This window comes from Lampetra fluviatilis, chromosome 8 (assembly GCF_964198595.1).
Source record: "Lampetra fluviatilis chromosome 8, kcLamFluv1.1, whole genome shotgun sequence".
In the NCBI taxonomy this organism is placed as follows: domain Eukaryota; kingdom Metazoa; phylum Chordata; class Hyperoartia; order Petromyzontiformes; family Petromyzontidae; genus Lampetra; species Lampetra fluviatilis.
The window spans coordinates 10,867,642-10,890,109 of NC_136282.1; the positions used below are offsets into that span (position 1 = coordinate 10,867,642).

Here is a 22,468-nt window from a genome sequence, read left to right on the forward strand (position 1 = left end):
TGTGATAATATATTGCAAAGTTGATGGAATATTATTTTGGGAAATTTACTTCAGCTTCAACCCCCTCCATGAGATGCGTCACAACTGAATTTCGATGCCAATTTACAGGTAAATGCATTAACTCCCAATTTTTACACAATTATCAATTCCTATTGCTGCCGGCGTGTTTGCAAAAAAGGGCATCAGCTCCGAAATCCTGAGTATAATTGCAAAACTGTAATTAAATTTGTCATTGTCATTAACCATAGAAATCGGATTACACAGCGGTGTGAACACTACCACCTTCCCCAATGGCAATGAACTTTTAACCTCATTTGTAGAATGTGGCCTGAATGATCCATATTTCAGATGCATTTTAAACACGTGTAAATACACGTGCAACGCACGTACGCACGGGCCAACTAATCAGGAAATGTCATAGGAGAGACAATAACGGGCAGCAAGATAAAAAAAACAATGCATGGGGTGCACAAATAACTGATTTGAGAAGGAATGCGTTAGCGTTGAACGCTTGACATTATTGTCACCATGGACACGCAACGGTGTTCCTACATCGCATTATAATTTTTCGTAGAAAATATTTTAATCGCAAGTGTGGTCATAAAGCAAAAAAAAATGCCTATTGAATGGAAAGCTCTTCTCTCGAGCCACGACAACACAAACTGCCTACGAGCCAAGCGGCAGCATTCTTTGTCTTTTGGCTCACGGTCAGTCAACCGAATCCACATCTTCTCTGGAAAGTGAGTCCACAACGACCCCTGGCTGTGAGCAAATGCACTCCCCTCGCCATATCCCGACACGCTACACTTGCCAGCTAAACCTCACTTTTTAATGCGGCCGCCCTCGGATAATAGAGGGGGGGGTGGAAACGGTTTAACATTTTTTCATCATTTTCAAATTACCCATTTCCATACGCAATATCGTCAGGGGCACGCAACGCTTTGAACTACATTAAGCCGCGCACAGCAGAGCAGCGGGGGTACGTTAATGTATCCTCCTAATCGGACGCGCCAACTGCAATGACCTACAGCGGTTTGAGGCCACGAGGGATCAATGAATGATCCCCGCTGCCCTCGCTATGCATGCCAACTGTGCAAAATTAATTCATAACGGTGGTTTGTTTGAAGGTTTGCACGATCGCACTGGGCAATGCTTTCATTCTGCGGGGCACTTTGTATGAAGCCAACACAATCAGGTCATAAACACACCAAACTTATTGTACCGTATACTGTATAGGTAATTAAACGAAAATGCCCCACCCGTTCATAGCAGAAGAAAATACAAATGTATGGGAAGCTCGCTATATATGTTGTCTAAAAGCTTTTCCTATAAAATAACTACCCTGATGCAATGAACATTCAGAGAACACGCAAACCAAACCATTTTCCGAGCTATTTATTTAACAGCAGAATTTACACATCGTAGATTTTTTCTTCCAAAATAGATATTTTCATGCCGACTGTTTTAGAATTAAGCCAAACTTACACAGTAATAATAGATCAAGATGTAATTTTTTGGATGCTCTACATTTCCACATACGCCACTTCTGTTGAGCTATCATTTGTGGCCATATCGCTTTTGAAAAAGAGCTCGAGTTCAGTGGGCCTTACCTGGTCAAATAAAAAAAGTTTAGTTTATACCTTGCCAATGCTTTATACACTCCACCAGGCAGTAATAACAGGAGCAGTTCATCTGCATTAATAAAGACTGGTATTGTATCCAATCCCTCGTGGATTTTACCCCCAGATGAAACACTTTACATTAGCATGGCACATCAAGCACAAGCCCGTCACGTGGAACTTAAGACGGGGAATAAAATCCCACGACACTAGATGCAAACAACAAAAACGTCATTACATAAAAATGTTATAATTTTCATCAACATTCAAAGTAGAACCACAGTCATTAAAGTAAATACATTATTGACAATATCAATAATATAAAAATGGTTAAAAGCAAAACAATATTTGCCACTAATTAGGACATTTACTTCTTTCACTTTTGTTTTTTAAAACCGCCCCGGGATTTGCCGCCGGCTTTGGCTGGGCCACCATGTTTCCCGGGTTTCCCAAGTTTCCCAGGTTTTCCAGGCTTGCCCTTCTGGAAGGACTTCTTGCTCTTGTGGTCGTGTGAAGAGTCCTTCTCGGCAGATTTCCTCTTTTCCCTGAAACGCGCAACACCAAAAATATGAGAGGCGGAAATAACAAACGTCAGCATTGGATTGTCCTATGAAAAGGACAACTATTGATTTTAAAAGGCCTACAAACTGTTGTTAATGTGAAAAATTACCAGACCCCCGGTAAGGTGAAATATTTCACCATCAACAACCATGGTCAAGCCACTGCTGGATGAGGGCCTATCAAACCCAGCATCTCTTACGATCCTGCAATGTGAATCCACCTAGCACCTGCACGAGCAAATTTAATCAAATACGCTCAATAGTTACTCGTGTTTTCATTCACATAGTGGTAACTAAAATGGTGAAGGCGCGTGTCACTGTTAGTTTTCTTTTTAAGGTTTTTAATCTTCGCAGGCCTATTCGAAACAAAAGGGCATGCTCTTTTAAATGTGCGGCTGCTCATCAGTTTCTTCCGTTATTATTTTTTGCACCTCCTTGTGCATGACACGCACTACGAGGCACACGTATACAAATAAAACGCGGCGGAAATCTCCAGACTGCCCTGCCCTCAATTACAGAAATGGATCAAGGGAGGGGGCTTTGTGTACTCCAAGAATGGGTTGCATCCGGCCAATGGGCCTAATTGACATTAAACTGCTAGAATACTTAAGCAGGCAATGGCTTTGATGCATTGCAATTGATCCGAATGCACTTCAGCCCTTCCCCCCCCCGCACCTCCATCAGATAACACGCAATTCTGGGAGAAGGCGTCGGTGATTTACAAGGCCCAAACAATTCAATATCAATTATTCAAAATCTCACCCATCCTTTCTCTCCCCAAATAAACTCTAATCCTCCCGATCGTGGTCCCCCCAACCTGGGTAGGGGGGGGGGAAGCTCAATTTATCCTCCTTCCTTAAACCCAGGAGCACCGAATTCGGGCTTTTGTTGCTATGCCCCCCCCTCCCTGCGGTACGGTTTGTGCTTTGTACTGGGCTCATGTTGAGTTACAATGAAAACAAATCTCACCTACCCTGCGGACACAGGGACAAGGTTTGTTACGGTGACTAATGCCACTGGAAGCTGAACGGTTTCGCGCTCTCACCCGGTGATGCTGACGACACTGGCGCTCGGTCCAACCTTCTTGAGCGCCTCATTCCACTCCTTGTCGTCCCCGCGAATCACGTACCTGGACCGCCACATGCAGCAGCGTTAACGACCGACGACGAGAGATGCATTGCGGCAGCAATACGTGGCGGCTATCGCACACGCTCCCTATTACACCCCACAGCGCATTCTTCCCCAAGCTGGGCTCACCGGAGAAACACTCGAGCGAGGTAAAGTCAGAACGACACTAACTGCCCCATGCGAGATGTGGCGTGGACACATTTTCCAGATGTTGCACCCCTCACCGGGTTATATTGTTAACCCATGGCGATGTGCTCTGTGCCGCATGTGTATTTCAGGAAGTATTTGCGAACGCAGATGAGCTCAACAACGACGACCACTGCTTGTGCCTCGGCTACAATCCGGGACTTCGTGACCAATACACGTACAGCCCTTTTTCCCCCAACCACCGATGGAACATGCCATGTGGCTTGACCCATTTCCTCTCATACTTCTCGATGCTGGTCAGGGCGGTTTGGTAATGGTGGGGAGCGCAGACTGTTTCAGCATACCCACACAGGTCAAGAATTATATTTTGCTGTGCTGCCCATTGCTGACAACACAGACATGTAGCAGTCAACAACACCTGTCTGATGGCATGGTGGGTCACCCATCCAAGCACTATCCCCAGGCTGAACCATAATTATATTTCGCAATCTAAGAATGGGTGTATTCTGTCACGTTTCTCACAAGCCTAGTTAGATACAATGCCATTGAATTGCCCAGGAAAGCCACAACAATTGTAAATTCTCGTTTTGTATTGGGATGCTGTGGCGAGTCCATTAATGTTGGCCATGTGGCAGTAAACCAAAGTACCGAGAGAAAAGGCACACACACAAATGGGGAAACACTCAAAAGCTCTGAACAAACGCAAGAATACACTGGTGCTGGTCTGCCATCTTCCTGGCACCTCTTGGCACAAGCCTATATACATCATCTGTTATTTCCCACGTATTCTGCCATTTCCCAGTACCAACCAGGCTGAAAACCTGCTTAGCCTCTGAGCTCTGACAAGCTCGGGCGCGCATTCAGGCGATTCAAATCGACCTTCTGATTGACCGCGGTACGAAGCAATGAAATACCAGCTCCGAGGAGCAGAGCTGCAAAGGCAATCAATCAATCCGTCATTAATTTTGTGGACCTACTCTGTGAGGTTCATGTCCTTTATTTGGACCAAGTCCTTCTTGTGCTTCTCTGCAAACTCCTTGGCTGCGTCCTCCTGTAAAATAAAACACACAACACGCCAAAACATCACACCAGATGATATTTACTGTTTCGCACGCCCTACATTTTTGACGGACAGGCCATCGTGATGAAATGGTATTTTTTACCAGGTCTTCGGCCAGGGATTTGACTGTAGGCTCCATCACCACCTCCTTGACCTTTGTCATCTGCTCCTCGATGGCTGTCTCCTGGATGGCGGTGAATACCTGGCAAGAAGACCAGGGTTAACAAAGCAGAACGCAATCTCATCCACAATAAGGGGGGGGGGGGCGGGGGGAGAAAAACACCATCTACACCTTCATCAATATCACTGTGCGATTCATTTAATCAATTAATCGCTTCAAAGCCATTTGTCTGTGTAGAACATGCTTTGATTCACTCAACCGTTCACCACTGATTAGTTAAAGTGCCCCATTTATTTATTATCTGATTAAATATTTCTTGTTATGCTACAATGCTGGGCCTGTGCTTTATCTGAGAGCGTCACCGGTGCTGCATTCATCACTGGGGAAGCGATCGCTCTTATGGGCGAATAAAACGCCACTTCTAAAGCATTCATCTCGCTTAAATAATTTAATGAATTTAATGAATAATAAATATACAGATGCACAGACAAAGACGGAGTAACAGATATCGACACAAAACACATGCACGGCGGTACACACACACACACACACAAATGTCAGTTAGGGCTACTAGGTAACGTTTCACGGTTATGCTGTACAGCCCTCCGATGCAATTTCAGGTTGTATACCATGTGTTATTTCAGGTTTTCTCCCAGACAAAGGGACAATTTTACAACATCAGCTGTCCTACATTTGACACCAACAGCAGCCGACAACTCTAAATAATTAAGACTGAGCTGCTCAATTCAGCCCCTGAATAAGCTTCGAGCACGCGGGGAAAAAACGTTGGACATCGTGCCGATCGAAACACGCGGTGTACAAACCGAAGACACCGGAGAGAACAGAGAAAGGCAGAAGGGAAAAGGGGGATTTTTCTCGAGAACCTGCACGGCCTTGCGCATGATGCGGTTGAAAAGCCCCATGAGCTGGCTGACGGGAAGGTCAATCTCCTTCTCCAGCTGCTCGACAGCCTTGTGCTGCAGCCCGACGCCCAGCAGCAGAGCCTGTGTGGTCGGCAACGCGATAACAAGACCTGTCAGTGGCTCCTCTGTGGACGTTGCGAACTTCATAACGGTTAATGTGCGCTCTGGAATTTCTGTACAAATGCAGACACAGAGACTCCTAACAATAGGAGTCGGGTGATTTACAGTAATGGGGTCGGTCATTTGCGGACCAAAAAGAAAAAGAATAAAGCTGGGTATTGTACAATTTTAAAAACTATGATACAGTCTATTGTGTATAGGGTACACAGTCCCTTAGTCAATAATACAAATATCAACTTATAACACCCCGCACAGTGCTCGCTCACTCTCGTCAAGAGAATACAACTCAAGAGGCACGAGGAGGAACCACAGACAAGCAGGAAAGCAGCCATGTGACGAGCCGCTGCAAAACGTTGCCCATGCTCTGCAGTCCTCTGTATATTAAAGGTGTTACCGGCCAAATAATGAGTGCCTACGAATGGGAGGAAACTGGAGCACCAGGTGAAAACCCACGCGTGCTAGGGGGAAACACCATCCCATTTTTGCTACACTGCCTTCTCCTGGCGAGCCCACGGCGAAGGACGTTTCGCAGCGTTGGTGCGATCCGCCAACCCTCGCCCCTCCACAGCGCTGGATTACAGCCGTGCATAGCCACCAATCCACTGGCGAATGAGGACCTCCCCACACCGTGCTGGGGTCGTGGGGTGCCGTATTTCACAACGCTGGTCAGTGTGGCAGGGGGAGCTTAAGACGCGAGAAGGTACGTCGTATTTTTTTTTTTGCTCCCGACTACGTTTATTGGAAATAACCAAGGAAGAGCTGCACGAGTGAATGCCGGTGGCTCACGAGCTGGGCAGCAGACAGGGACATGTCGGGCAGCCGGTGGGTGAAGTAGAGGCGAGCGATGCCTGGCACCAGGTCCATGATGAGGTGGTAATCCACCATGTTGCGAGAGTACATCTCCAGGCGCTTGAGGTCGTACGGGCTGAAGGTCGTCTCCAACTCGGACTTGCTGAGTGCTACCAACAGGATTTAAAGTGGCGCGCGCACCAAGCAAGCAGTCACAACCAATGCAACCCAAAGTGGCTTCAATATGCGGCAGCCAGTCGACCCGACTCAGCAGAAACTCAAAATGCGTTCGTCGACAGCGCTGCCTTAAGAAGAGGAAAATTTTACATAGTCTGCTACGTTATGGACGATGGCCTTCATTTATAGCAGAGACCTTCTGGGCCATTGTCAAAAATGTCACCTATTATATATATCAAAACCTTGGATTGCGAGAATAATTCGTTCCAGAAATGTGATTGTAATCCAACGCACTCGTATATCAAAGCACTCGTATATCAGTTGTGATCACGTGATGCTCGGCAGACAAAGCGTATACACGTACTACTCGTGTTGCAAGACCTCGCTCGTTAATCAAATTAATATTTATTTAAAAAATTTGCTCGTCTTGCAAAACACTCGCAGACCCAGTTACTCGCAATCCAAGGTCTTACTGTATATTTTTTCCCCTCTCTATGACAGTGTTATTAAAACATGCCGAGTTTTTGTTAATCGTGCATTTGCCCCGCTGCCAATACAATTCAAGCAAAGCAATCATAAACCAAGCGAATATATAGTGGAGATTTTACTTACACGTATATAGTGTGTTTGTTTTTGTGTTCGTCAATTACAACAACTTACATTTTATTTAGCGCCAAAATGCAATTGTATCTTAAGAAGCATTTAAAAATATATATTTTCTTCTTGTTGTTATAAATGTGGAGGAATTGAAATGAGGGGCGGAGGGAGGGCAGTTGGGCCCGATTGGGCCGCTTGGGCCTCAGATGGGGCGGATGTCACCTATTAATATACAGTAAAACCTTGGATTGCGAGTAACTGGGTCTGCGAGTGTTTTGCAAGACGAGCACATTTTTTAAATAAATATTAATTTGATTAACGAGCGAGGTCTTGCAATACGAGTAGTACGTGTATACGCTTTGTCTGCCGAGCGTCACGTGACGACAACTGATATACGAGTGCTTTGATATACGAGACATATAGAGAGAGCGCAACACTGCGGCGCAGCCAATGAAGAATCAAGTGGGGGCAGGGGGGTGGGCTCAGCACCAAAAACGATGAGCCCTAGTAGACAGCTGGGGCAGTCAGGGCAGTACAAAAGCATCCCAAGGAATTCTCACTAACAAGTCCCATTAATTCTAGATTTGAAGCTTTCGTGACTGCAAGGATTCATATTCTTAGGTTATTTCGGTAAAGTCACGTAGGTAGCACATTCAAATTAATAAAAGTAAAATAAAATAAAAATCACGACGTTTCGGAGGCAACACAAGCTTACGTGACTTTACCAAAAAAACCTAAGAATATGAAGTCCCATTAATGTTTATTTTTTTAGTCTTCAGGATGCCGGCAGTGTTTGTTATTGGACATCGACACCCCGTGCAGCAGGGGCACCCACCTTGAGCCGGTTTCTCTTTCACGTTACGGTTCTGCAGGATGTTGAGAGAGACGGCTGGCAGGAAGCCGCTGAACTGGTACGAAAGCAGCGTCACGAACCGCCGTCGGAAGTCTGCAGCGACCGTAACAGTGGGGGGCAGGGCGGTCGTAAGGAAAAAAAAAGACACGGAGATATACAGCACGGTGGTCCCAGCAATAACCACGATGAATAACAACGAGCATCCACATACTGACAGATATACGACGTAACGTATTAACACTTTAGCACAATGAGTTCAAATCACTGGCGGCGATTAGGCTTGACAGTCGCACCTTTCCAGTACGCCGCGAGCCAGTTTTCGGGCCTCTCCATCTGCTCGTCCTCATTCAGCACTTTAAGCATGATGCACGAGTGTTCTCCCGTCAAGTCGTTCTGCAAGAACATCAGCGTGTGCAATAACAATAAAGCAACACAGACGCGTTTATTTTACTCGAAATTTAGTAGGTCGACTAAAAATGGACGCTTTGCTAGATAATCAAAGTGTTCCCCCCACCCCCCCCACCCCGACTATTTGCATGCCTGGAGTGCAGAAACCACAATACCTTGCCGAGCTGGTCAAAGAGCACAAACCATCACGCTTCTGTGCCCGTCTGAACGCCACCGGAGCTATGCACTTTTAAATCTAGATTGAAAACGAATTTCCTTAGAGCTTTTTTTTTTGCTTATAGTTTGGTGCCCTTCCCCCGCACCTCCAATTAGCACGGTTGGCTACATAAGCTGAGAAAGAAGATCAACATACGTGCATACACACAAAATGCGCGGCGCGAGGACAGGACGTGAGAGAAAGCCTCGGTCACTTACGGGGGTCTGCCGCAGGTAAACGGGGGTGAAGCCCGATCGCTTCCAAAACCTTTGCATCGCACAGTGAACAAAGCGCATTTTGTAACACACACACACATACACCGCAGAAGACATTATTAACCTTAAGTGCAATGCTACATTATGGCAATTTTAGGGCAATCATCATGGGTAATCTTCACCTGCAATGGATGCTGCACAATTTTTTTGCGTTTTCTTGACAGACCTGTCACTCAATGTCTCTTTCGTAGAGGGGTCACGCCGCAGCTGCTTTGAGTAAAAACGCATTGTCGATTGCTGGCAACGATTGCCCTAAAACGCCCGGGGGGGGGGGGGGGTGCATCGTGGCCTTGAGTGAAAATAAAAAAAAAATAGAAATCAAGAAATCCCAGGACAACATTTTAACATTTTATATTTACTATCCATTCAAGAGCCTTTCAAAAAGCAGGTTCTCCTCGGTACGCTAAAATTATTCATCTCCAATTAAGGCTTTTTATCACCTCCCCTAAGGTTTTTATTGCCAATGGCCAGAGGCGTCTGCCGGCAAGGCACTTGGGGGAAGGCCTTACTTGAGCAGCTGCGGCGTGAGGCCGAACGAGACGCCCAGGTAGTCAAGCCTCTCGGTAGGACGCTCGCTCAGCTTGTGCAGGAGTGGTGGAAGGTCTCTCCTGGGCGTCAACGTCTCCTCCAGCAGCCCCACCGCCTGCACCAACCACATCACCGCCACCCACAGTCACCGTCATTCATAGCCGGCTATCAAAGTCGACCGTTGTAAATTAATCGATGTCCATTGCAGTGAAAGCAGCCTCAGAAAACTGGATCCTCACGTCGCTGGCGATGGAGGAGATATGGCCCTGTGTCTGCGACGCCGTCTCGTCCAGGCACGGGAACTTCCCTTCGTAATACATCTGCAGGAGACGCAAAGCCCGGCTGCCATATCCCATCTGCAAGCGGCGGAATCGGGAGAGGGGAACAAGCCCAGTGCACCAGTCATTAGGACAATCGCCAGCGATACATTTAGCCACCGACACAGCACAACTCAATTACAATGCCCTTTTTCGCGCAGCGGTAAGAGTCGAATGCGTTTGTTCTACATCGCAGGAGAAACACCGTTTCCAATTTGTCACAATATTGTGCGAACCAGATATCCACACGCAGCAGAGTTAGACGCCCACAACAGCATTACTGGTGTAACGTTAAAGCACTTTGTCGACTGTGATTGAACGATTTCATTGCATGGCTGCAGCATCGGCTTACCCCTTGGTAGTCTGGGTGTACAGCGATCCTCACTATTCTTCCTCCAGACAAGCTCCCAAAGTCAGGGTCTTGGAACTGCATTCATTAAAAGGCAGAAATTATCAAATAACACCCACAAAAGCTGCATACAATTTTTCTCAACATATGCAAACGGATTAAATATTCACCGACCGTTAACCTGTTATAAAGTGAAAAGTCTTTCAACATTTTTTAAGAGTGAGATTTAGAGTGTAAACGATGGCTCTCTTAAAAGGGTTTGGCAGCAACCATCGCCCAATACTGTTTTTGTTAATGGCCAAGGATGCTGCCAGGTTGTAAAGAAATTAGTTGCATCACAAATGTGAAAGAAAAAAAACACATTGGGAATAAACAAATTTGGCTCGCAGAATAAGCATCGCTGGCCAAACATTTCCACAAGCCGGTAACAAAACGGACAATCCAAACTACGCTGCACGGAGCCTTACCTGCTCCGAAATCGTCCATGGGATAAGGTCTCCCGCTGCTCGCTTGCCCCGCGCCAAGCTGCTCATTATGGACTGCTGCGAGATTTCACCCTCTAGGCAAACCTATAAAAACATTACGCAGATTGCACGGCACCATCAAAGCCAGCAGCCCACTGAGGGGGCCCCACTCACAGTTAATTCTTTCGACATTACGCAAAGCCGGGCAAAATACGACGCAGCTCTCTTCAAACTTTTAAATGCGTGTGTGTACAGCCACTGCGGTAATTCCACTGCGTAGGTTTTCACGGTTGTGCTGCACATAGCCTTCCAATGTGTTTTCGGGCAAAAATTAATGTAGTTCCGAATGATATCCGCCATTTTACTGCGTTTACCTTGGAGCTTCTTGTGGAACTTAAAATTAATCCAGTTCCTGAAGAAGGCTCTCGGCACATGGAGGAGAATGTCGGGCATCATGCCGAATGAGAATGGGTAACAACCCAAAAACACATCTGTGAGAAAGCCACTAAAAATGATCAACCAATGTGAGAAATTCAAGTGTACGAGATGCTATATATGGGTCCTACTCGTGGCCCTAAGAACCCTTTAAGGCCAACTGCAAAGCTGTGAATGCCTGACTGAGTTTTCTCTATGTATGAACTTCTTAGCATGAAGAGATGTATTTGGCCAGTAGATAGTCGATCAACTGTGGTGTTGAACACACATTTCGCAAGAAAGTCATGCAAGGGGAATTAACTTCCATGGCACAAGGTTACAGGTTGCTGCAGGGCTACCTTGTGTTCTGCAGAGAGCCGTGCAGCAAATCCAGTGTTGTAATTTACCTCCACATTCACAAGTTTTTGCTCTCAGTCCTCACCAACCCGCATTGACCAGCGTGGGCGTGGGAGTGCCTTTTATCCAGCAGCGGACTGACAAAAGGGCTGTGCATGTACTCGTGACAAGAAAGGGGAAATGTGGAAACCCTAACGGTGCCCGAGTGCCCAGCGAGGGCACAATGCAGGGATGATCCGCACCTCCGAATGGCATGGTTGGCTACGTACGATACGAAAGAAATTCAACATACATACATACGGCCCATCTGCGTGCGAACACGGCACCTGAATGACGGCCAAGACCTCTGGCAGGGCGTTCTGAGTGGCCTGCACTGGCGGCAGCAGGCAGAAGAGATGGTGCGCGGGCGCGTCGGAGAGCATCTGCAGGTCATTTGGCGAATTCTGGGGGCAGAGAAGAACAAGTAGTGCACCTGAGACCTAACACGTGTTGGTTACACAGTGGCGGTAAATACTTCCACTGGGAGCCCACCTTCAGGCATGCCCTCAGGGTTAACACTGAACCCTCAGAATAGCACACTTGTGGCCTTTCTTTCTTTCTCCATTTCTCTTCCGCCGTCTCCTGGGGAGTTTGCTCCACACATCAGTGCCGTAGGTGACTTCCCATTGATCATGTGCAACAGCAGGAGCTAAGGCGTCTTCTTGAGAACCATCTGTCTTTAAATCTTTAAAATCCTCATCCCCTCCAGCTAAACTTTAATTTACAACACTCCGCCTGCCTCTGGAGGAATGGCTCCATTTCAAAGAGAAGCCAGTTTATAGCCTCCTTTTGCCGGTATTTTGCCTCCAATACATGTTAATGCATCATTCTGGTTTGCCGTCCCAAAGGAAAAAGATAAGCAAAATTAAATATTAATTGCAGGCGTAAATACACAAAAAATAAATTATGCACGCATAATTTACTGGGTCCATGCGGAAAGGCCTTTTTCCCCCAGAATGTCTCACGTTGTGTATTTTTTTTTATTTGCCACCACCATTGTTGTTGAATAGCACTATCATGATAAATAATGATAAAGTGGCTGAATGGACATGCATACCTTGTAATGTGAGGCTACGTAGAGAGACATTAGCCTATGCAGGAAAGCCTCCGATGCTTTGTGATAGCAGAACAGCGTGTCCCGGTTCACATAGTAACTGTAGCTTCAAGTCAAGGAAAGCCACAACAAACCAAAAACAGACTTCACCGGCCAATACTCACTCACCCGGAAGAACCAAAAGGTGCATATGAACTAAAGCATTTGTAAGAGCTGCCCTAATGCACAACTCAATGTTAGCCTGGGGCGAAGCAAGAGAAAGGAACACGAGATGGAAAGTGAAAACTACTTTGCCTTAAAGTACTGGCAGTTCACGCACAATGACGAATGTCAGGACCACATGGGGAATGTTTCTTTACGAACTGTTACACCGGCAAATGGGGATTCCCCCCCCCACCCCCCAAAACCAGAGGGCAACAACATTTTCACTGCGACGAAGAAAAAGCCATCTGAAAAATTGCACACCGTGAAACGGGTGTTGAAATGTTGAGAACGAGCGCCTAAGAAATTCTGTTTATGGACGGTTACAACATTCAATGACACCACAGCATTTAACAGCAGCATTGAGATCGGATACAGGTCACAAGTGTCAGGGACAGGGCATCCCACGGACACACGCTGGATGTTGAGGCAGTCGAGACACAGCAGGTCGTTCAGCCATTTCTCCACTGGATCTCCGGGCGCGTAGCGAATCGACTCGTCCAACGTGACTTCGTGGAGGGTCCGTGCTGCAAAAACGAAAGCCCGTCATGGCAGAATGCACAACCTGGAAAATGCACACATCTCTTCTCCGCAATTCGCCGCCACTTAAGTAAGTCATGCAAGGGCACAAGGGTTATACGTTGCTGCAAGGCTACCTTTGTGCGTTGCTGCAGAGGGGCATTTCAGCATAGCCAGTGTTGTACTTTACCCTGTGCTCACAGGTCTGTGCTTCCTGCCCTCACCAACCCGCACTGACCAGCGTGGTGTGGGAGTGCCTTTATCCAGCAGTGGACTGACAAAAGGGCTGTACATGACAAGCAGGGGGATGTGTAAACCCTAATCTGCACAACAACAACGTCGCAACCCGACTTTTAATTGGTGGGTTCACACACACAACGTACCTGACGCGAGCTTGCTCACGGCTGTGTTCTTGTTTTCCGCCTTCATTGTCACCTGGCTCTGGGAGCTCTGCTGTCTCAGCTGCTGGATCAACTTGAGCGAGAGGGAACGACCAGTGCCTTCGTACCTGGCCAGAACAAGCGGCAATAAGACGCACGGACCTTGCACTCGGTGTCCGGCTAAAGAGCGGCATCGTTCTCACCCTACACCGGTTCTTATTGGCAAGCCCTTAACAGCCAGGATGTTGGAGCCTTTTGCTTACGGAGAGATGATTCTGGACGTTCAAATTACCTTTAGCAGGCCACGAATGAACACTCGCCTGGGCACCATCCAATATTGGAGTAGATAATAACGTCTACGTCCACCGATTATCAAGAGGCTTTTGCAGTGACATGGTTGACCGAGCATGCTAAATTTACAAACGGAATTTTCTAGTAGTAGGTTTTTACCCTTTAAACTGGTACAAAACTGACACCTTTATACAAGGCATCATGTTTGCAATAACCACAACACAAGCAGCCACTGGTAAAGGAGGTCTCATAGTGGAATTTTCTAGGTCGAAAATATTTCAGTTTAGTACCTGATTAGTATGGCTAAAATAGTGACGGGTAACATTTGTGGCCCGTTTTGCAGTGGTGTGCCCCATGTGGCCATATTAAATTAATTTGCAGGGAAAGATACATTTTTTAGCAATTCTGCCTTCCATAAAAAGGAGCCAACTATCTGGCTGGATCCAATATCGGAGAGGAAAAATACCGACTGCAAAAATAACTGGCGAAGAAACAACACTCACCCGTTAATGGTAGACGCCATGAAGACCAGGTATGGGCCGAGTAGGCTCTTAACAAGCGGAAGAGGAATGGCAGCTGCCTCGTCAATCACCACCAGTTCTGCTTGGCCCAGTTTGGCTGCGTCCCCTGGATGGATGTACTGCCGACAGCAAGTCGAAAAGCTTTAACCTCAGCAAGCCCAAATGGATTCAAAACAACTTAATCAACTGGCTCAGTGAGAGCAGAGCGGCACTCCTGCAAATACCTGGATGGTCTGCCTGTGTTCTTTGTAGACGTTGACTCTCACAATAGCTTTGTTGAACTCCGGGTTGGTGGACTGAATGATCTCATAATCCAAGTGTTCCTGGAAATGGTCAGGTACTATTATAAACATTGGAATTTTCCCTGAATGTTAATGAACGTGAGCATTTTCATTTAAGGAAAAGTTGAGATTAATTTCAAAAGGTAAACTTCTATCATATGAAGAATAAATCAGAGATATCGTGTGCATTTTTTATTTTCTTTACAGCAATGAGTCATTATAGATCTGAAAGTGGCATTGAAAGTTATACTGAACAATATCACCCTGGGCGAATCCCCGCTCACCCACATCTCTCACCTGGTACTGCAAGGCATCAAAGCCCTTGAAGAGAAACTCAAACAGCGTGTGCAGGTTGTCTGGGCTTGGCGAGGTCACAAAGATGTTGGAATACCTGTTGACGAGACAACAGACGTTGACAATGACAATAATGCAAATAACGCAAAGTCGATATTACAGTACAATGTCCTATAACCTACTCACTGGGCACCGGGATATAGGCAGATATGTAAAACAGTTGTTTACGTGAATATATAGAGAACATTTTAATTGCACTATGCACAGATTGGTTATTGGACAAATACAAAGCGCACACCGCTTTAAACATGGGGGAAAATGCCTGACTGTTTCACAAGTATGCAAATGTGCATGATGTTGAGATCACATGGCTAAGTGTGAAAATGTCGCATTTGTGAATGGACAAAAACATTACATTTACGCCACAAGCAAATACTGCACCGGGTGCACTGGAGCTGCTCGCATGGTCAGGGTGGATACGTGACGGTCGGATGTACTACACTGCAGCGTATTATGCAGCTGCCCAAATTGTCACAAAACAATTCTGTGCACGCGAAGGTAGAGGTGCAGCCATAGGTGGTGGGGGGGGGGGGGGGGGAGAGCCTCACCCGAAGGCCACGGCACTGGCGATGGCCAAACCCATGGCGGCGGACTTCCCCCGACCACGAGCGGCCGTCAGGGCTACAGTACTGCGCAGCGTCTTCTCCGAGATGGCCTCGATGAACTTCAGGACTGCCTTGGCCTGCAAACATCGGCAGCAGTAGCAGCAGCAGCAAGAAAAACGTGGATATCTCGCTTTCTTGACACTTTTCGAAGAGGGTTGAAAAGCGTTACAGCATTGTCTATGCTCCACTCGCCTATAAGGTGAGGTCATACACAGTAAGTCTCTTTCAGACGAGCCACAATATATTAAAGCATAAAATAGTTTTCCTATACGGGATCTTACCCAAAAAGAAAACTGGTCAAATTGAACAGTGGGTTTTCCCTATAACTCGGCAATAAAAAAAAGTGCTAAAGGAAGAGCCTTTTCGGCCAAGGCGATGACGTCACATGCCGTGTGTGCCTCGACTCCCCATTACGTAACAACGTCGGATGTCATCTTGTGCGGGTTTTAAATGTAATGTTATGTTTGCTATTTAAATACTTCCGTGTTTGTTTACAGAAGCCACGCATGTACATGATCGTTCTTCCTTGTACAACATTTTTTTAACATAAGTAGGTTGTTACTAAATACTGTTTGGGGGGAAATGCATATGAGCAAATGGGAGGGACAATTTAATTGTGACTTTCAGTCTCAAAAGGTTTCTTTCAGTTTCATTTAAAATATGCGAGTACTTGCTCCTTTGAAAGAAGGATAGGAAACCGACCACGGCTGGAAGTCACTGCAAAAATAAATGCTGCTTTGCAGTCATGGCTTCATCGCGTAAAAGGCCTTACCTGATCAAGCGTTTTGCAGCTGCTGACCAACACACCCACAGGCTGGGTGTCTTGAAGAGACTCCTTCAGGTCACCGAGTTCAATTTCACTTGGGCTCAGGCTTTCATCCTAAACACATAATGGACATAAAGCCACGCATTTACTTTATTCTGTACAGAGCCAGGTTGCTGTGCTACTCGTTAAGAGTTGGTGCATGGTCTGACAGAATTGCAAGGGCAGTTGTCTGCATTTTTCTTTTTTCATCACGGTTTCTGAGCACAGTCCCAAAGGCCCAAAACACCAAGCGACCAGCAACAAACAGCACGATTTGAAGGTGTAATAGACGACAATTGAAGGTGTGTGCGGAGGCATGCCTGTGGCTTTGGAGGCAGAGGACTGATGGAGAGGGTGTGGGTCGACAAGGGAAGGATATTCAGCTGGTCGTCGATCACCATGCATGTCTTGCACGAGGCCAAAGACAAGATGAATCTAAGAGGCAGCGTTAATGTATTATTCATTGGAATTTTACACATTTAAAAAACACTTCTCCCAAATTACATTACAGGTGTGCAGCTGGCATCGTGCCATGCGCCAAATACATTTTTGTACATACATTTTTTTATTCAGAACCCAGCATCATTCAGTTAAAAACGATTTCTTAAAAAGTCGAACAGCTGTCATTTAGCCAAATTAAATAACAAAAACAAATTTAACGCGATGGGTTGTTTTTTTGGCCAGTCCTCGGCGACTGGGCCGAGGACCATAAAATCATTACGCTTGGGAAAGTCGGCTTAATCACAGGTGTCTCTGCCTGGATTTCAGCCAGATTGTCAGTGATGCGAGCCAAGTGCTCGGACCCGAGATACTAGGCTGTATCTGGCTCACACACGTTAATGGGTGCACGGTTGGCTACGTATGTTGGTGTGAAAGGAGTTCAACACAGATACATACGTATATACGTCCTGCATATTGTTTTAACCCTGGTGAATGTGTACGTCCACCAGCGTGCATGAGCAAAGACAAATATCCCCTGTGTAGCCTGAACAGACTGTTAGGGCAAGTGCTGTTAGCGAGCACCTATGAAGGCTGGCACGGCAACACAAGGGGGTGGGTGGCCAGCACCACACCCGGCCGATTTTGTCTCCCCAGTGGCGATGTTTACACACCACACACTAATTTGAGGCCGAGTCGACCTAAGCAAGGCCCATGACCGGTTCAGATAGTCGTCACTGTTGTTGGCCATGAGCGGGAATCGAACTCCGATTACCGGGTTTGTAGCGCAGCGCGCTAACCGCTCCACTATGAGCACACACACGTGCATGTTTTCTCAGCTCAAGTTCACTTGGCACATTCATAGACAAATCAGTGCACAAACAATATTTTGCAGCTGTGTCATGACGTGAGTGCATAGATGATTGGAGTAGAGTTTCGTAGCAAAAAACGTTCATGGAAGTTTATTTTTTACCATCATTTTTTTTTTTGGGTCATCATACAAAACGGAAGTTAAAGCAAACAGACGCAATATTCCACTTGTCAACAGATTTTTCTATAAGTTCATAAATTACACCACCATTATTTTGAGATAAAAATTACACTTTTTACATGTTATTTTAAAAGTAAAAATGTGGCTTTAGTTACACTGCATATAGAAATTAAAAAATTCCATGAACATAAAAAAGAAATTACCTCTCATTGAATCTTCCGACCACATCTTGATGCGACTCCGTCCTAAACCGAGTGTGGACATCCTGCACAATTACATGCACATCTATTAGTGTTGCATAACTTTATATCAACAATTTACAAAAACGTATCACCTCATGTGCCCAATATCTTCAGACCTCAGAATATAAGCAGGGTTAAGCCTAGCAAGCACTTGGATTGGAAGACTGTCTGGAAAAAGTTGATGTTTAAAACTTGAGTTGCAAGGTGACCAGGAAATTACAAAAGAGAAAAAATATAGTCCTAAAGCTACCTGTGCAGAGCATTGAGTGTTATAGCATGCATGTGTTTTCTTTGTCGACTCTGGTTTCCTCTCGCATACATGAATGGTATTTGCTAAATCTCCAAATGCAGCACACTCCCCTGAAAAGGTAGAGTCTCAGTGAGTCACTCCTGAGTTAAGTGCATCGTCGTGATTACCATTTATCGATTGTTATTAGTGCCTTACCATGGTCATGGTGTAAAGTTGCTTGAGTGAGTTCATTGTCCTGAGCAAGATGACAGCAAGTCCTCCACCCTCGACCGTTTCAATCGTTCTGGCCAACAGATTTGGTGTCATCGCCTCAAAATCCTGCAAATGAAACGACGCAGAAGGCAAGGCCGTCGTAATTTGGGAAAATAAAACATTGATACGTTTACATTGTTACATCTGTGCATGCTCATGTTCACATATATTATATTCTTGGGTCTTTCGGTAAAGTCGCGTAGAAAGACCCAAGAATATGAATTCCTGCAGTCACAAAAGCTTTAAGTCAAGATTTGACATGTATTTTTTTAATACTTTACAAAAACCAAGATATACATTATAACTGCATAGGCTCTCGGGATTGTGCTGCTACATAAGCGCTCTGATGTGTTATTAGGCTGTACCGTGTATTTTTTGGCATAAAATTCAAAAACATTTTGGCCAACACGCCGGGAGTTTCAGGAACTCAATTTCAGTTCCTGAAGCACCCCGAACTTCAACCGTTGCAGATGCTCCCCCAGGAGGTGCAGCGAAATGTTTAACATCATAACGAACAACATGCAGAACCCGAAAACACATAGACGAGCTTCTGCATTCCACTCACCTGTAGTACGCACATGCCAAAGGTATTTCCCAAAATCTTGTGCGTCTCGTTGTAGTAGCAGTATCGGATGTTGGTCGCTGCCACGAACAGTTCAAATGGATCATCATGCTTCACATCCAGCGTTCCTGTCTGCAGTTTCTTCTGAAGCTGGCGCATCCTCTTTTTCCGGTGGCTGCACAACAAAGGTGTAATACTCGTTGAAAATTTTGGTCTCCTTCAGCACAAATATGGAATGCTACTTAGATACGAGCAAAAGCAATCCCAAGAACAAGATGTCCTCACCAACACTCTTTACCCTCTCAAGGTAAGAGCACATTTATAGAATGCTGCATTTTTAGCTTCAAGATATCAAATGGAATTATTTTTTACATTGGTTGAAATATTTTTGTTTTTATTCACAAGAGGAGCAGTGGGCCAGAGGTTCGCACACATTGCTCCAAGAACCTGGCAACATGAGTTTGATTCCCTGTCACTGCTAGCGTCAGTCACAAATATTCAGCAATGGGGTCCTCCCTTAACAACCGCGTACTAACCAGCGGTAAAGTTCGATTAAATAACCCCCCATGACTGGCAAGCGACAGGGAGGCCTTCATCCAGGAGAGTAAAATGTAGAGGCGATAACACCAAGTGCAGACACGTAAGACAACTGATGACAATGTATCCGGTACATGCTTCACTGGAGAATTGTTACCTGCTGAAACCCAGCTCTTTCTTGTAGCACCACAGCACTGACGGGCGGGCTTTGACCGCAGCCTTTGACAACATGTGATGTAAAATAACAACCTACACAAAATAACACATGACAAAAAAGGTAATCATTTTCTTGTTAGGATAGATTGTTTTTCTTACAATTCAGCTGTGCACGTGTGTGACAGATGTAGACCACCACACTGGCGAGTCATGTTGTGAATTCACAAATTACTTACCTGGTCTTTTCCCTTGTCTCCCACAACCACAAAGAGGGTTCTGTACTTCTGGCTGAATCCATTCTCTATCAGAACTCGGATGCGGTTGTCCACCTTTTTGCGAGACATCCTTGAGGCCTAAGACGGCAAAAGACACGTGTGATGAGGAGGCTGCAGCCCGTTATGCACAATGGCTCTTTAACCCAGTGCAAAACCTTAAGTTATTGTACATGTGTTGCATTTATAACGTATCACCTATTCAATCCAATGCCCCTGTCACATCAATGGCAGGAGCACACTGATATCACTGACATTACATGTTGTCCTTCCCCCGCACCTCCGACGAGCACGGTTGGCTACGTATGGTGTGAAAGAAGTTCAACATACACACAATGCTTGTATATAACCTCCCCCGAGTACACGCAACATTAAAACAGATCCCAAACTACCGAGTGCTCCGTTATCTCTTCAAATCTCAAATGACATACTGTAACAATAACGAATATGGTGATAATCACCAACAGGTTAGACCTTACATTTTGATTTAAAGCTTTCGTGACTGCAGGGATTCATATTCTTGGTTCTTTCGATAAAGTCACGTAGAAGGGAAATAATACAATAATACAAATATAAAACAATAAAAATTCTCACGACGTTTCGACTGCAACACAAGCAATCATCATCAGGTGTGTTTTATATTTATATTACTTTATTATTTCTCTTCTACGTGACTTTACCGAAAGAACCAAGAATATAGATCAGACCTTGCTAAAGTCCTACTTAAATTTCGCAGGAAAATATGTATCGAGAAGGCCCATGGGCTGCTGTATCATGTTTTACGTGGTGAGAAACACGTGTTAGTTTATAATAGTCACGTACGTTCAAGCCCGCCTTGCTGTCAAGATGAATTGTCTCTCGTCTAATAAAAGTACTTAACCACACTTAGAAGTACAGTACAAACTCGAGAATCGCCTGGTTTAAATAGAGCGGCAAACCCCTAACCCGACCATAACGTAGTAGGCACAAACCGAATGTCAGCTACCTGCGGCTCTTTAGGGATTGCTTCGGGACGTCATTTATTACGGAGCATCTCGTATTCACGTGCACTGCGGCTCTTGAAATATTGAGTTGTGTTTTGCTTACCCGAATTCGTAAAAACAATGGCTATTCTTATTCTTTTGGTTTACAATCCCTGGCATAACCGTACATTCCAACAGTAACAGTACAAGGCGTGTGTGTTGAAGTTCCTTCGCACCGTACGGAACCAACCGTGCTAATTGGAAAGGCTTTAGAAACTGCGGGGCCAGGGAAGAAATGCTACTCACATCACCTACTATCGCTGCAATTCAAAACCCCCATGGGGGTAATCACAGAGGCAAACATAAGAGTACTGTGAGCATACCTGTCAACCTCTTATCACTGCCTTACTTATTACACCAATTCAAACCTCATAGGTCACCCCGTGCCCTTATAAATATCAACGTTCATCCTATGAAGTCCCATCACAAGGGAGAAACACAAACACATATAATTTTTTGCCCGTATTGAAACGGCTATACCGCTCTATGGACTTGCAAACTCAATTTCCCCCGTACAGGAATACTAGGTGAACCCGTATGGGTTTACACGGTATGGTACTATATACTACTATAATACTACATAACTGTCAACCCCCTCCTTATCAGTGCCTACCTTATAACAGACCAATTCAAACCATATTGGTCACTGCGTTCCCTTATGAATCTCAACGACCATCCCACGAAGGGAGAAACACAGACAACTTTAGACGCTTTTGTTGCTGCCCGTATTGAAACGGCTGTACCGCCGCATGGACCTGCAAACTCTATCCCCCACCCCCCTTACAAAAGTACGCGGTTTAAACCTCGTGTGTTGACCCGATACGGGTTTTAAGTTGTATCGCCTTACCGTGGTGGACGATGCACGCACGTGGTTGCTGCTACTGCTGCTGGGCACTGGGCGGCACAAGCCACCACGTGTTGTGCGCGGCGCTAACGAAGGACCCCAGCCCCTCCCCCTTCCCCCGGGCTGCACGCGGAAGTAAAAAAAACCCCAACGTGGCCGTAGGCGTCCGGTGTGCTCGCCGTGCTGCCTGAAATAGTAGAAGAACAGCAAATATATATTTAAAAAAAATAAAACTCACAGTTGTGACATAGTTTTTCAGATGAGATGTGTTTTTTTTTGTTAACCTCCAACTCTCGAGTTTGCATTTAATTTAGTGCGTTTTTATATATAAATTTAACCACAAATAAAAGTTAGGAGGTTATGTATAATTCCTACCACGTTATGCAATAAATGCTATTCCGTGGGCGTATTATAAGACAGGCAAGGAAGAAAAACCATGCATGTTGCATG

The 22,468-nt window shown here is 45.6% G+C and overlaps 1 protein-coding gene across 1 annotated transcript; it reads right to left on the reverse strand.

Annotated features, from left to right (window-relative positions):
* Positions 1 to 1,385: 1,385 nt before the first annotated feature.
* On the reverse strand, positions 1,386 to 22,103 carry NAT10 (N-acetyltransferase 10). The gene is made up of 29 exons (XM_078859094.1): positions 22,022 to 22,103; positions 20,117 to 20,233; positions 19,882 to 19,973; positions 19,191 to 19,362; positions 18,569 to 18,691; positions 18,085 to 18,146; positions 16,773 to 16,887; positions 16,420 to 16,527; positions 15,591 to 15,724; positions 14,986 to 15,079; positions 14,632 to 14,730; positions 14,390 to 14,526; positions 13,599 to 13,723; positions 13,073 to 13,223; positions 12,499 to 12,595; positions 11,729 to 11,845; positions 10,635 to 10,736; positions 10,171 to 10,245; positions 9,741 to 9,857; positions 9,483 to 9,616; positions 8,917 to 8,965; positions 8,388 to 8,487; positions 8,077 to 8,187; positions 6,465 to 6,637; positions 5,520 to 5,639; positions 4,618 to 4,716; positions 4,432 to 4,505; positions 3,225 to 3,308; positions 1,386 to 2,164 (listed from the first exon to the last, which is right to left on the reverse strand). Exons 2-29 carry the CDS (start codon positions 20,222 to 20,224, stop codon positions 1,996 to 1,998), a joined length of 3,141 nt encoding a protein of 1,046 aa, XP_078715220.1. The 5' UTR covers positions 20,225 to 20,233; positions 22,022 to 22,103; the 3' UTR covers positions 1,386 to 1,995.
* Positions 22,104 to 22,468: the final 365 nt, after the last annotated feature.